The sequence below is a fragment of the Egretta garzetta genome, unplaced genomic scaffold, assembly GCF_000687185.1.
Source record: "Egretta garzetta isolate BGI_Z169 unplaced genomic scaffold, ASM68718v1 scaffold292, whole genome shotgun sequence".
NCBI classification, from domain to species: domain Eukaryota; kingdom Metazoa; phylum Chordata; class Aves; order Pelecaniformes; family Ardeidae; genus Egretta; species Egretta garzetta.
In genome coordinates this window covers 927,762-940,489 of record NW_009258789.1, presented here as the reverse complement: position 1 = coordinate 940,489, position 12,728 = coordinate 927,762, and the positions used below count along the sequence as shown (strand labels likewise).

Genomic DNA, 12,728 nt, shown 5'->3' with positions numbered 1-12,728 from the left:
CGGCCGCTGTGGGAGCGCCCTCGGGGAGAGCCTCGTCCTCTCCGGTTAGCTTTTTTTTATATGCACTTATAAAAATCAGTTATAATTAGCTTCCTAATTAGCGTCTTGAGCTTCCCGCGCAGTGGCAGCCCGTGTGGTGCGTTTTTGTGAGTCGGGGTTGCATTGAAGCTGCATGGGTTTGTATGCGGTTGGTGTTTTGGTTAACAGGCATATAGTGAGATATAAATTCATTCGTCTGACTGTCCTTTTCCAGAATCGGACGTGCCGGCGGAGCTGCGAGTTGCAAACGGGTCGCAAAAGTTTGTGAACTTCACTTCGACCATCCAAAACCAGCTGCTGCTTGTGTCGCTGCTGGAGCATCTCTGCCACATGTACACGCACAACCCTGTCCATTCGAGGTGTTTGTTCCAAAGTTAGTAAGAGTAATTCTTTCCTGTCTCTTAAACTGCCTTAACTGCAACATATACCAGATTCTTCCGTGCAGAATTACAGTGTAATACCAACACAAAGCTGTAGGTCTCATCCCACTGGGGCAAGAGTAATTCTGAGAAGAGCATGAATACCCTGAATCAACTTAATTGGTTATGAGGACCTGTCTTATTTTTGAAAACAGTAACAGGATGTTGTTGTTGTATATGCAAGGATCGCATGGTTCTGTTGCAGCTAAATCACGTGAGTTGCATCATGAGAAGGGTAGCAGGGTAAATTATCTAACTTAATTCTGGTCTGAAAACACAGAAGAAGAATTCAGTAAAAATATTTATCAAGAAATAGCTGTAGTGTAGTCTTCACTCAGTCTTTCAAATTACGGTATGTGAAAATCAGAGTAAATACCTTTGTAAGTCCTTTATTTTCCCCTAAGGTCTCTTGATATAATTCAGGGAGGTTACATTTTTAGGTGTGAGGTGTTTCTTTTGAAATCTGGCTTTTTGGTATGTGACTTATCTTAGGATTTTGTTCATTTAGACACATAATTAATGCATTTGAGAAACAATCTCCTTACCATGCATGACTGTAGAAAATAAAATCTCATGTATTGCACGTATTTAAAGTTGAAGCCATTTATAGTATCCAGTAACAACAGTGCAGACAACTTGTCATTTTTTTGTTCTTAAAGTCTGATGTAGATGTTTGGCCCTGGGTCTTACTATTATCTCTATCAAAAACCTATTCTCTATCAAAAATTCTATTATCAAAACCAAAAATATCAGGGGAAAAAAAACAACCACATTTCTTCCTTTTGGGAGAGGAACAAAAAAACCAGCCTGGCATCTTCCAAAGTATGTGGCTGCTTGGCTTCCCAGTGTATGTCTATGGAAAATGACGTTCCTCCATTGATATAGTTTAAACCAGTTTCCCAAGTGGAATAAACCTGATGAATAAAAGGAAAATATATTGCAGTAGTCCTATCTGTTTTGTGGGTTTTGGCTGGTATATTCTTGTTGGCAAGGGTGGGGTTTTCCCACTTCTCTGGTGTGTGTAACTGTGTCCATAAAGCTTGTGTAGCAATATTCCTGATTTCTTACAGGTTTTCTTTCAATAAATTTTACGTCCTTTAAAAGATAAAGTAATAGGCTGATTTTTGAAATAATGGTACCAAAGAAACATCTTAAAAAAAACCCCACTCTTACAAGCAAGTTTGTTTTAAAACCTTGGAACTTTTAAGTACATTTGTGTAATGTCTTCACAGTTGCACCCATCTCCAGTATTTGTTAAGTTTTTGTCTGTCACAATGTTGTTTTACTCCAACGGAGAAAGATCTGGTGCTTTGGGGGGGTGGAAGGGCACAACTTCCTTCTTTACGATGAGTATGTGCATAGATGTGTGAGTTTGTATGTAAATTAGAAAAACTTGATGTTACCACTTTTTATTATAAACATGCCCTCATAACTGTGAACATGCTTTGAATTTCTCTTTTCACTGATCAAAATTACTCCAAGGGTAACAAGTAAGTGAATGGGTGGATGTTTGTATAATTCATCTGCTGAGATACAGAAGAAGAGGACATGCAGTTGTGACCATGAAGGGCATGGCAAATAACTGTATTATGCAAAGGGATTCCCACAGAGCAGCTCTAGTTTGGATTTAATTAGTTTTTATTGCTAAGAGTATGGGAAAAGACATTAGAGTAGGAGTGACTGTTTGTTTTTTCAGATGCACTACCTTTCAAATAAAGTTTCTCATCTAAAAAACAACTGTTTACATGGTCTTATTGGCAGGCTTTATTTAATGTGACCTTTCTCTGATCCTTTGTACAGTCCTTCGTCAGGCTTTTACAAGAACAGGGTTGCTCTCCCCTTTTGCCTTCTGTGATGAGTTTAGTACTGTAAGACTGCAGCATAATAGAGCCATTACTGAACTAATGAAAGCAGCTAATCGACAAATACTGAATGGGGTAAGCTTTGTTAAATTTCTTTGGCAACCTCTACATTAAGGAATTAACACATCATTGCATCCAAAGAAGCTTTTGTTTGGGGGTTCTTTTAATATTGGATCGGGTCTTTTTAATAATTATACCAATGGTATTCCCATTCTACTGTAGCTGTTTGGGATGGCGTGTTTTGGTTCTATAGGTGCAAGCCAAAGCTTTTGAAGCCAGCGATATTTTGTTCCTTACTAAATAATTGAAAAAAAAAAAAAGTTAAAAAAATTATTTATAAACACAGGCAAGGTGTTTTAGGTATTGCTACCGTTATTTTCGTGAGACATCCATTTTCAACTTTTAACTATTCCACTTGATTGTGTTAACACCCTTGTACTTACGTTAGCAGAAGGCATAATTTATATACTGCGTAATGTGCTTCAGGCTCAATCAGACCAGTTTGCTTATCTCACTGCTTGAACTAAGCTAGTTAATTTTGTCTTAAGCACATTTTAGAGCCCTCATTTTATCCTGTTTGCCAGCAGAACTCTAAAAGGGCCGTAATCTCTCCAGCAGAGAGACGTTAGCAGATTACTGGTGGGATAATAATACTTTAATTTAGCGAAGCTCTCTGCAGAATGTGAATGGCTATCAGTAACCTCATTTTCTGCTAAGAACATAGTTGTAGTTTGTATTTTGGTTTAGCTGTCTGTGCCCATGGCATGGTAGACCTTTTATTCTGTATGGCGTGTTTTTTATGGTGGATTTTGTTGTTTCATAGGAACTTGATAACAGAGATTCTCATGCAACTGGGTATGTATTCAAAGGATTTAGAAATATTTAATTTAACTCCCTTCTTAAAATTCTGTGCTCCACTCTGAATTTAATTAATACTGCATTTCATATTTTGGCTCTGAAACGTAGAGAAAACCTGAAAGTTTCTTGAAACTCTCAAAATGATGCGATGAAAATTCCTTCTTCAGTACAACTCTTATGGTTAGTGCCACCATTCAGGAAAACAAGATTTATCAGGCATAAACTTAAAAGAAATCACCTTAATACTTCTGTTAACACAGAGTGCGAATTTGTAGCACATGTACATGCTGTTGCAGTCTGCTGATTTTCAGTATTCACTATGGTAATGTCAAAATATTTTCTTCTTTTCATAACATAAACAGTATTTCTAGATTGTGTACTCCTGTAGCCTATGTAATACCTTACTTGTAAGTTGTAATTTAGTTTAATGCAGCGTAACTTTTTTGATCAGGGAAAAAGAAGTTCTCTTTGAAGCACAGACTTCACGATACTTGAATGAATTTGATGAGGTTGCAAGGCTAGGAGAAGGAGGTTATGGTAAAGTATACAAGGTATTCTTTACTGTTTGTAACTGCTCAGTGTATATCTAGGTTTTCTTTGAAATTTAGAGCTACTTTTTGGCTGTTTTTGTTTTTCTATTAGAAAAATAAACAAAATACTCATTTTCTGATAGAACAAGTGCAAACCTGCACATGTGAAGGATGTTGGCATTCCATTTCAAAAGATGGTCAGTTGTGGTTTCTGTTCTCTGTTTGTCACATCAGATGTTTTACTTTGTTATTTTGACGTCTTTGAAGTGAATGAAAACTCTTTATTTCTTGTGTGAAGTATTGTGATATATTGACTTAAAACAGCCACAGGAACTGATTAATCTGCACACCCCAATGTTCCAGTTGTGGCTGCTTGAAATAAAACAGCCTTACTATGAATGTAAACTGTCCAACCCACTGTTGAATTGTATTAAATACTTGGAGCATATGGCCAGCCTAAGGTTCCCCATGGTGGTATGTGCCATATGTAAATGACAGTTGTTGTCTCACAGATTTATTGAGAACCTGTTTAAGCACTTACGAGGACCTATCAGCATTTTTTTATTGATGGCAAGATAGCTGTAAAGCTGTTTATTTCACACAGGTTTCATTAGATATTTGCAATCCTGAAAGAAGGCAAAAGTAGAGTATCCTTATCTTAGACAGCTGGGGTCTAATCCCAGTTTCATTCTCTGATATGGGTGAAAGGTTATCTGAATGGAATGGAAGAAATAATTTTTAGAAAATAGTTGATTCTAAAGGATTTAATAATTCATTAATCTAAACACATTAATATCTAATTTTGTCCTATTGCAATTGTTTTCAGGTCAGAAACAAGTTAGATGGTCAGTTCTATGCTATTAAAAAAATTAACATTAAGAAGGCTACAAGAAGAGATTGCATGAAGGTATTCTTTTTCTTATGTTTCATTTCTGGTTTAACTCCCTGTCTACTCTAGCTGATTCTGATTTAATTTAGTAATGCAGATAATATTTCCCAAAATATCAAAAACATTAATAACATTTTTTATGCATTCTGAGTTTCTGAAGATTTGATCCTATCGATACCTAGTAGAAAAAAGTAAATGAGAGGTACGTAAGTTGCTTAAAAGAAGCATGTTACTAACTTGAATTTGATCATCTCTGCAATTACAAAAATCATAATTTTTTTTAAAGGTTCCAAATTTTCTCCATTACTGTAATAATTTTATCTGTTCTTTCTCAGAAACTGTTATTTTTTGTTATCTTTTGGCTTTACTAAGCGATCAGAATAAAGGACAGTCAGACTGTTTCTTTTTGGTCTTTTTAGGTGCTACGAGAAGTGAAAGTGCTGGCTGGGCTGCAGCATCCTAATATTGTAGGCTATCACACGGCTTGGATGGAGCAAGTTCAAACAGTACGCCCAAAAGGAAAGTACAGTATATTGTGTAATTCTTGCTCACATCCTGCTTATAACCTCTGTACTGTTATTTGCAGGAGAGTGTTACTTCTCTGATAAAATAACTATTTTCCCCTCCTTAAAACAACCAAAAAAAGCAAACTACAGGTGACCACCAGGTCTTCATGTCCCTCTTTGCACTTCAGTCTCTTGCCTAGTAACTAATCCTTTACTTAATGATGAATTTGGAACTGTGGAAGTATTAGCTTCACTTCTGGTAATATATGAGGAGGATTTTAAAGTTTGTGAGGTTCAGTGGAATGCAATGAAGACCTTTTAATGCAAAATGATTTGACAAGGAGAAGAATGAATACTAGGGATGAGCCACTTCAGATATTGGGGGAAAAGCGATGACTAGGAGAAAAAAAACCACAAATTTGCTACCATGTTTTGAAATGTCAGAGTTGTAGCAAAACTAGGATAAATTTCTCACTATGCTTCTCTTCCTATCTGGAAAAGAGTTTAGAAAAACTGAAAGAACCTGTAAATAAATACTTTAATGGCAAAAAAAGAAGATTCCCTCTTATTTGCATTCCACAGGAGAGTTTAAATTTGATGAATTGCATTCCATAGTTCTGCAGTGACAGAGCAATCTGTATTTTTCTAGTATCAACTACTGTCTGTAACTGTTGAGAATTTATCTACTTTTGTATTTATTTTGTACCTTCTTCCTTGCCTCCCCCCTTTTTTTTTCTCTTCAGTTTCTCTATTCTCAGCTCTTCCCATACTTTGGTCCTTTTGTAATCCTAATCCATTGGTCCCTTCCTTTCTTGTCCTTTTCTGGAATGCCTTTATCAATTAAATCTTTTCATCCTCTCTTAGTGGGAGGTTTGCTTATGCTTTATATGACTTTATTGCCCAGTCAGCTATAGGCACAAAAAATGCATAGGAGGTTGACAGTGTAGTAAAACAGACAAGACTGTTTAACCAATGATACTGAGAATCTCGAAGGATGCAACTTCTTAGTTCTAGGAATACTTTACAAGTATTTAATGGTGATAATGTAAGTACATAAGTAGATCTATAGGTAGGTCCTGTGGTTTTCCAACTTAAATATTTTCCTTGGCTTACAAGATTGGTGTTTCATATTTGCATCTGTGTGCTAAAACAAATTGCTTTTTCACATAAATATACAATTTTAATGAAAATTATTTTAAAAATACCAAGTGTCTTGAAAACAACAGCAGGGTTATGCAAAGGACAGTGCCTTGTGGAGTTGCTTCTTTAACTGTGTATTACCATATACATTATAAGCCCTTTTTTTGAACAGCCTAACTTCTTAAAGGTGAAGTCTAGGTGAAGAGAGCCCAGTACATCCCTTTCAGTGACCTTGTACAACATGTATTGTCTTTTCATTTAAAGAAAAATGAAAAACATATTAGGGTTGCTTCGTAGTAGACTAACAAGCACCTTTTGCAGCAGCAGAAATAGAGAAAAAGATAGCTACAGATAATGAAGTTAAATTCAGTAAGATGCTGTAGCTTAACTGTTAATTTGTAGTAAATGTATGCATGCTTTGTTTTGTAAAATACCATATTTATCTTTTCGTCCAATAGATAAAACAATAATGGAGTTGCAGCCATTATCTTTGGAGCAGGAGAATAGCAAGTAAGTATTATAAATCTCAATGATCACAGTTATTTGGCTTTAACATAAGGCTTCTTTTAAAGTAACATTAAAAGAGTACAGAATTTGGCATATATTGCACAAGTGCTTTTTGCTTCAAATTATAACCCCAAAGAGTCTTAATTATCCTTGTTATTGTTTCTCTTCTTGTTGTGTAAGCTGAAGAATATTACTGAATACTTCTACCTTCTTTGGACCTCTCAGTTTCTGAGTGCCTGGATGTAGTAGTACTGGGCTTCAAGTTTACTTCAAAAGTTCTGTGCCAATCAACAACACTGATTAGTACTATGGAGTCTTATTAGAGTGATGGGGCCTTCTGTTTCTCAGAAGCGTTGATTAGCCCTTTCAATAAGAAGATGGAGTCCTATGACAAATACAGTGTAACTTCCTAAGTTTAAAGGAATGGAGATGCATCATGCTTCTGTCTGGTGAATTCTGTGACCTGGGACTGTATGTATCTATGAGTTGTCTGTCTGGGTCAGCTGTCAGAAATCCCTGCTGGGGGAAGGTGTTAAAAAGGCTGGAGCCTACACTGCCAATTCTGTAATCCTAAAGTTTTATATGGGGAAGCAGCTGAACTCTTACTCTGGAATGCAGTTTGCAATTAAAAAAAAAAGTTTTCAGAATGTTGTATCATAAATAGATGGTATAAAACTGTGTACATATTTTGATTTCTCTCCCTTTATTATTTTCAGTGATCACTGTCACATTCAGAGTGTGGAAAGTGGTAGTTCAATTATCTTTGCTGACCTTACTTCACAAGAAAAGAAGTCCTGTGACAGTACCAGCCTTAGAAATCTGGGCAGTGTATCAGTGCAGAATATGCATGTATGGAATGATTCTACAAACAGCAATAGTAAAGAGCGTATGAAACCAAATAAATGTGAATTATCCGTAGAATTACAAGAAAGCTCTGTAAGTAGTGTTAGCAGTAGATCAACTGATATGAAAAATCATTCAGCATCGGGACCTCATTCTAGTCTGGAGCAAGATTCTAGCACTGGAAGTAAGTCCTGCACTGAAGAATGCTCCAAGAACGATGTAGCTCTCTGTGGGGAGTTTGAGGTAAATACAGTTCTCTTTAAACATACTTAACTGCTGTGTAATTTAATGATGTTTGTAAAGTAGAGTTTGGTAGACAGAGGAGTGATTTATCGTGATACATTCAAAAAACATAAATGACTGCTATTCGAGCTATTAGAATACAGACAATTTTTACTTAAATGGGTAACACCATTACAAGGAAGCTGACCAGCGGAGCTGGCAAAACCCAGCATACAAGAAAGTTTCCATGTATTAGTCATCTTGGGTCCTTTCAAAGTACCTACGTGAATAAAAAGTACTAATTCTGCATAAAAAAACCCCATCACACTTGAAAATCTTCAGCATTCAGTAATGATGGCTAATTCGGGTATTATTGATGAAAGTGTCTAGGTATGTGATATGGTGCTTGTACAGTGTAGGATTATATGTGAAAAAGAGAGAAGCATATTTGGGCAGGGGACCACTGCTCTGCCTATGCTTAAACTTTGTTGGCGTTCATACCTCTGAGATGTTTTGCATCACACATCCAGCTCTGGAATGCTTCAAGCTTTTGCTATCATTTGGAGTACCCTCTTGCAAGAAACTGAAGATTGAAGAGGTTGAAATTTTTTGCTATTTCATATTAATTTATACTATTTTCTTAAGCCAGAACGAGCCTCTGTTCAGTATGTCTAGAAGCTTTAAAACTCTAATTTGAATCTTAAGGTATGTAGCTGGCTGTTTTGTTAGCTTTTATCATATAGCAATTGTTAAAACCTGAGGAACAAGCAAGCAAAAAAAAACCCCAAACCTAGATAGCATTGTTGCATCTGCAGTAGATTTGTAATACTGTATTCAATGTCACTTTGATATATCACTTTTTTTTTTTTAGTTTAATAAACAAGTTTTGGTTTTATTACCTTTAAAGAAAATAACTAAGGAAATACTGTTCATATTTCAGTGTCAAAATTATGGACCATTATTTTTCTGTTAGGTGGACTATCGTTTGATGCTTCATATACAAATGCAACTGTGTGAATTATCCTTGCGGGATTGGATTGTTGACCGTAATAAAAGATGCAATGAGAGAACAGACGAAACTTCCAGTAAGATTCATCACTGTCTTAAAAATTAACTTATTCATTATAAAGCAACTATTTATTTTTTCCTAATTAGAAGTCCACTTGCCTGATTTTATGTTTTACTTGAGCTTGTAATACAGATCTTCTTCATGTGGTTATTTACTCACTTAATCAAATAGCAGCTAGTATTGAATCTTTGTATGATAGGTGTTGGTAAAAGAGATTAAAGTTCATGATTTTTAGACAAGTCTTCAAAAAAGAATGAATGTATGCCTGTATGCCTGAGGCATAGTTGTTACCGGGAGAGATCTGTGCCTGGGCAATGCTACTTATTAGGAATAGAGTTTTTTATTGACAGAATTTGCTTTTCCCCAGTAAGCTGTTTAAATAATTTAAATTTTGCTTTGGCAGTAGTCTTGCTGCTACAAAATAGAGCTCTTCACAGGCTAATTTATCTGCTGTGGAAAATACACATACATCTTTTGTTCCAGACAGGTAACAACATACTTAAAAGCTTTTAAGTTTGTTCTTAACAATCAAAGTTCCTATGCAGGCTAATTTGTCATTGGTCTAAAGAATCTAACAATTACTTTGCTTGAGAGTTCGCACGCCCTGATACCAAGTCATCTTCAATAAATATTAACAGTTGGAAGAACGAGTCTAATGCTCTTAAAGCATTAGAGACATGTTCCTTTCTCTGGGGTGGTTGTATAAAAAAAGCATATGCTTAACAGATTGCAAGACATAAACTGTATGATTAATGTTTAATCTTAGTTTTCATCACTATTCAGATAAATCTGTTGTTCTCTTCGGTCATGGAGTCAGGTTTATCAGCTAACTATTAGCTGACTTCCACTAGTCTCTCCTGTAATCATAGTCTTTTAGCTTTCATAAGCTAAAAGATGATGTTCCTGGTCAGGGAATGACAGAATTATTAGGCCATTTGACCTTGCAAAACTCCATTTTCACAGGCAACAGGAGAGGAAATGTGGATGCTATCATAGGTTAGACATTAAGAAACAGAAGCCCAAGTAGGAGTAAATGGTGAGTGTGAAAAATGGCAACAGACATGTTAGATCTGGGTCGTTAAGAGTAGGAAGACAATGTAGTTTAATAAAATAATAATGTGGAAAATGGCAAAAAACAAGGAGATGGTCAGTTTATTTAGGACAGCTACAGCCAGAGGAGATTTGGGAATTTCAGAGGATAGCACAACAGCAGGAAGATTAGGATCCAAAAATGAAGGGTGCAAATCAATACAGAAAACATGTCATTATGTAAATTAGTATGATTTTATCTGGAACCGTGTTTTTCATTCTGATTCAGCACTTCCATGGAAGTAAAGAACTTGTAATAATCAAATAACTATCTGATGGGGTTTGGAGGCATCTTTTCAGGCAGACATATGTTCATGTCCCCTGAACTTTTCTTTTTGGAATTTTGAGGTCAGTGACTTTTTGCTGTTTCAAAAATACTATCTTAGGAGAAGCATGGGAAATTCCATTTTTAAACTACGCTCATTTTGTTAAAAATCTCTTCCATACCATAAATAAACAGAATTCAACAAGACATACCACCGTAAACTTTTATAACTCAGTAACATTAGCTGAAATAATCCCGATTTTAAATTGTTTTAAGGTCCATACCATCTTGTGGATGTCTGCTGGACAATGAAAATTTTTCAAGAGTTATTAGAAGGAGTGTGCTATATCCACAGCATGGGAGTGATGCATCGAGACATTAAAGTAAGTTCATCAAATTATTACTACAGGTAGAAGAAAACAAAGATAAGGGAGAAAGCAACTTCATAGTTAAATTTGAGATGACCTGGTCCCTTAAGAATTTAGCTATGTTACATATGAAAAAATACATTGTCTCCTTTATACCAGTACCATACTTTCTTTACTATAAGCGTAGTACTAGATTACATTGACTTACAAGTGAATTATGGTTAAGCTCTGGAAATGTTTCCTCCTTTGTGAAGCCATTTTCTTGTCCTAAATAGGGATGGTCAGATTGGTTTTGTTTTGTCTTTGTCTTTCCTTAACCAGGGAACCTAAATTACCTAATTAACTAAAAAAAATTATTTTAGTTAATGATAAAAATAAACAAAGCCCCTTGACTACACTTCAATTTGCTATCAGCATATCAGTTAGCTTTTGAAAATATGTTCAAGTTATAGTTACTTATTAAAAAAAAAAAAATCCCTCAGTTGCAAATAATCACTGTCTTTCAAAATAGTTGCTGTCTCCTGTAAGGGACTGAAATTGTAGGTGATGTTAGTGACTGAATGAAAAGTTTTGGTTTCATTCCTAGTAAAAGTAACAAAGAACAGACATTAAAAATTAACATTTTGACCTATTAGAATGGGATGCCTTGTATATGTTCCTGTGAAGTTTTTTTGGAACTGTAGTCATGAGAATAGTTTTGACTTACTGGCTGGCTTAAATGCAACGCATAGGTAGATAGATCTTACTTCCTCCTCCCTTAAACTGATAGACTTGAATAGCAAGGAAGTGAATGTGCGTTTTCCTACTCTGCTTTCCACAGAGGTTCTCTGTATCTGATACCATAGCTAGATGAGGAAATTAGTGTAAAAATAATCTCGATTATTAAAACTCCACATGTGAAAACTTGGAACTACTTGAAAACACACACTCTTCATTCTGGATTAATTTTAATTTTTCTGCCGGCTGTTTCAGGGTCAGCAATTTTTCAGTTTGCTTTCCTGTTTAGCATCATCGTGGCCTTATTGTCCAAAGTCCTGGTAGTTGTATAAAGAATTCAATACTGGGAGCCTGTTTTTGAGCCAGTGCTCGTTGTTTTCACCATTCTTCTAATGGTGATTTTGCGGATATCTTGCAGAGACAGTAATTTGCATGATAATGTTATAAGGTCTTCAGCATTTGAAATTCTGAGAACAGAAGTTCAGTGGGTGGGTGTCCTTGATTATCTCTACTTCAGTGGATATGAGAAACCTAGCAACCTGTTCAACAGTGCTGTATCTTTTAAATTTGATGTGCGTTGAGGAAATGAAGAGAGTGGGGATTGCCCATCTCCTGTTAAACTGTTCATGTCCAGTTTATACTCTAACAGAAGATCAACTATTTCCTTTCTGCCACCTGAGCGGGCCTCATGAATAGCTGCTTGTCCTTTGTGATCTTGGGTATTTATGTTGGCTCTGTTACTTAATAGTAAATGGATCCAATCTGTGTTGACACCTAAAATACTGCTTGCTTTAGACAATGCTGTGCACACTGCAACATGATGGCAGTTCTTCCACAAGTTGGACTGGCAAAGTTAATGTTTGCTCCAGAGGTGATTAAAGTTACTGTTACCTCTGTTTTAATGACCCTGCAGCTACGTGAAGAAGTGTCCAGCCAGACTGGTCAATGTCCTTTAAGTTAATACTCAAGAATGGGTATAGGTGGAAAGGCATTATCAGACTGTTTGCCTAAACATAGAAGACCATCATATTTGTAATTACTTATTTCAGGACTTGTCTGATGTTACACATTTTGCAAGATACAGAGACACTTTTCTGTACTATGCTGTGAAGTTGGTTGATTTCTCTGTAATTTGTCTGAAATGGAGGTCCCAGCTGTAAGTACTAGGCAAATTTAGTGGAAGTTGAAGTGCTGTGTAGTGTCTTGTTATTTCTGTAACATAAAACATTGTTTTAAGTTAATTTCTTTTTATTAAGATAAAATTATTTAGACTAAATCTTCTGGACTGGTAGGGTGTAATATAGTAACAGGTCCCAAAACTTCAGTTGTCAGAACTATTTTTATGAGTTGCTGTGACCTAACAGAAGCTTGGTCATTAACTTTTATTTGCTAACCGCAGCTTCCT

At 35.8% G+C, this 12,728-nt stretch overlaps 1 protein-coding gene across 1 annotated transcript in view; it reads left to right on the top strand.

Annotated features, from left to right (window-relative positions):
* Window positions 1-246: 246 nt before the first annotated feature.
* Window positions 247-12,728, top strand: part of EIF2AK1 (eukaryotic translation initiation factor 2 alpha kinase 1) — a gene marked incomplete at its 5' end in the record, with an annotated part of 17,284 nt that continues 4,802 nt past the window's right edge. The window contains 10 exons of the mRNA XM_035889223.1: window positions 247-412; window positions 2,259-2,395; window positions 3,144-3,175; window positions 3,630-3,729; window positions 4,535-4,615; window positions 5,017-5,116; window positions 6,702-6,753; window positions 7,467-7,836; window positions 8,789-8,900; window positions 10,515-10,621. Of these exons, the coding sequence (XP_035745116.1) occupies window positions 247-412; window positions 2,259-2,395; window positions 3,144-3,175; window positions 3,630-3,729; window positions 4,535-4,615; window positions 5,017-5,116; window positions 6,702-6,753; window positions 7,467-7,836; window positions 8,789-8,900; window positions 10,515-10,621 (1,257 nt within the window). The remainder of the gene's footprint in view (window positions 413-2,258; window positions 2,396-3,143; window positions 3,176-3,629; window positions 3,730-4,534; window positions 4,616-5,016; window positions 5,117-6,701; window positions 6,754-7,466; window positions 7,837-8,788; window positions 8,901-10,514; window positions 10,622-12,728) is intronic.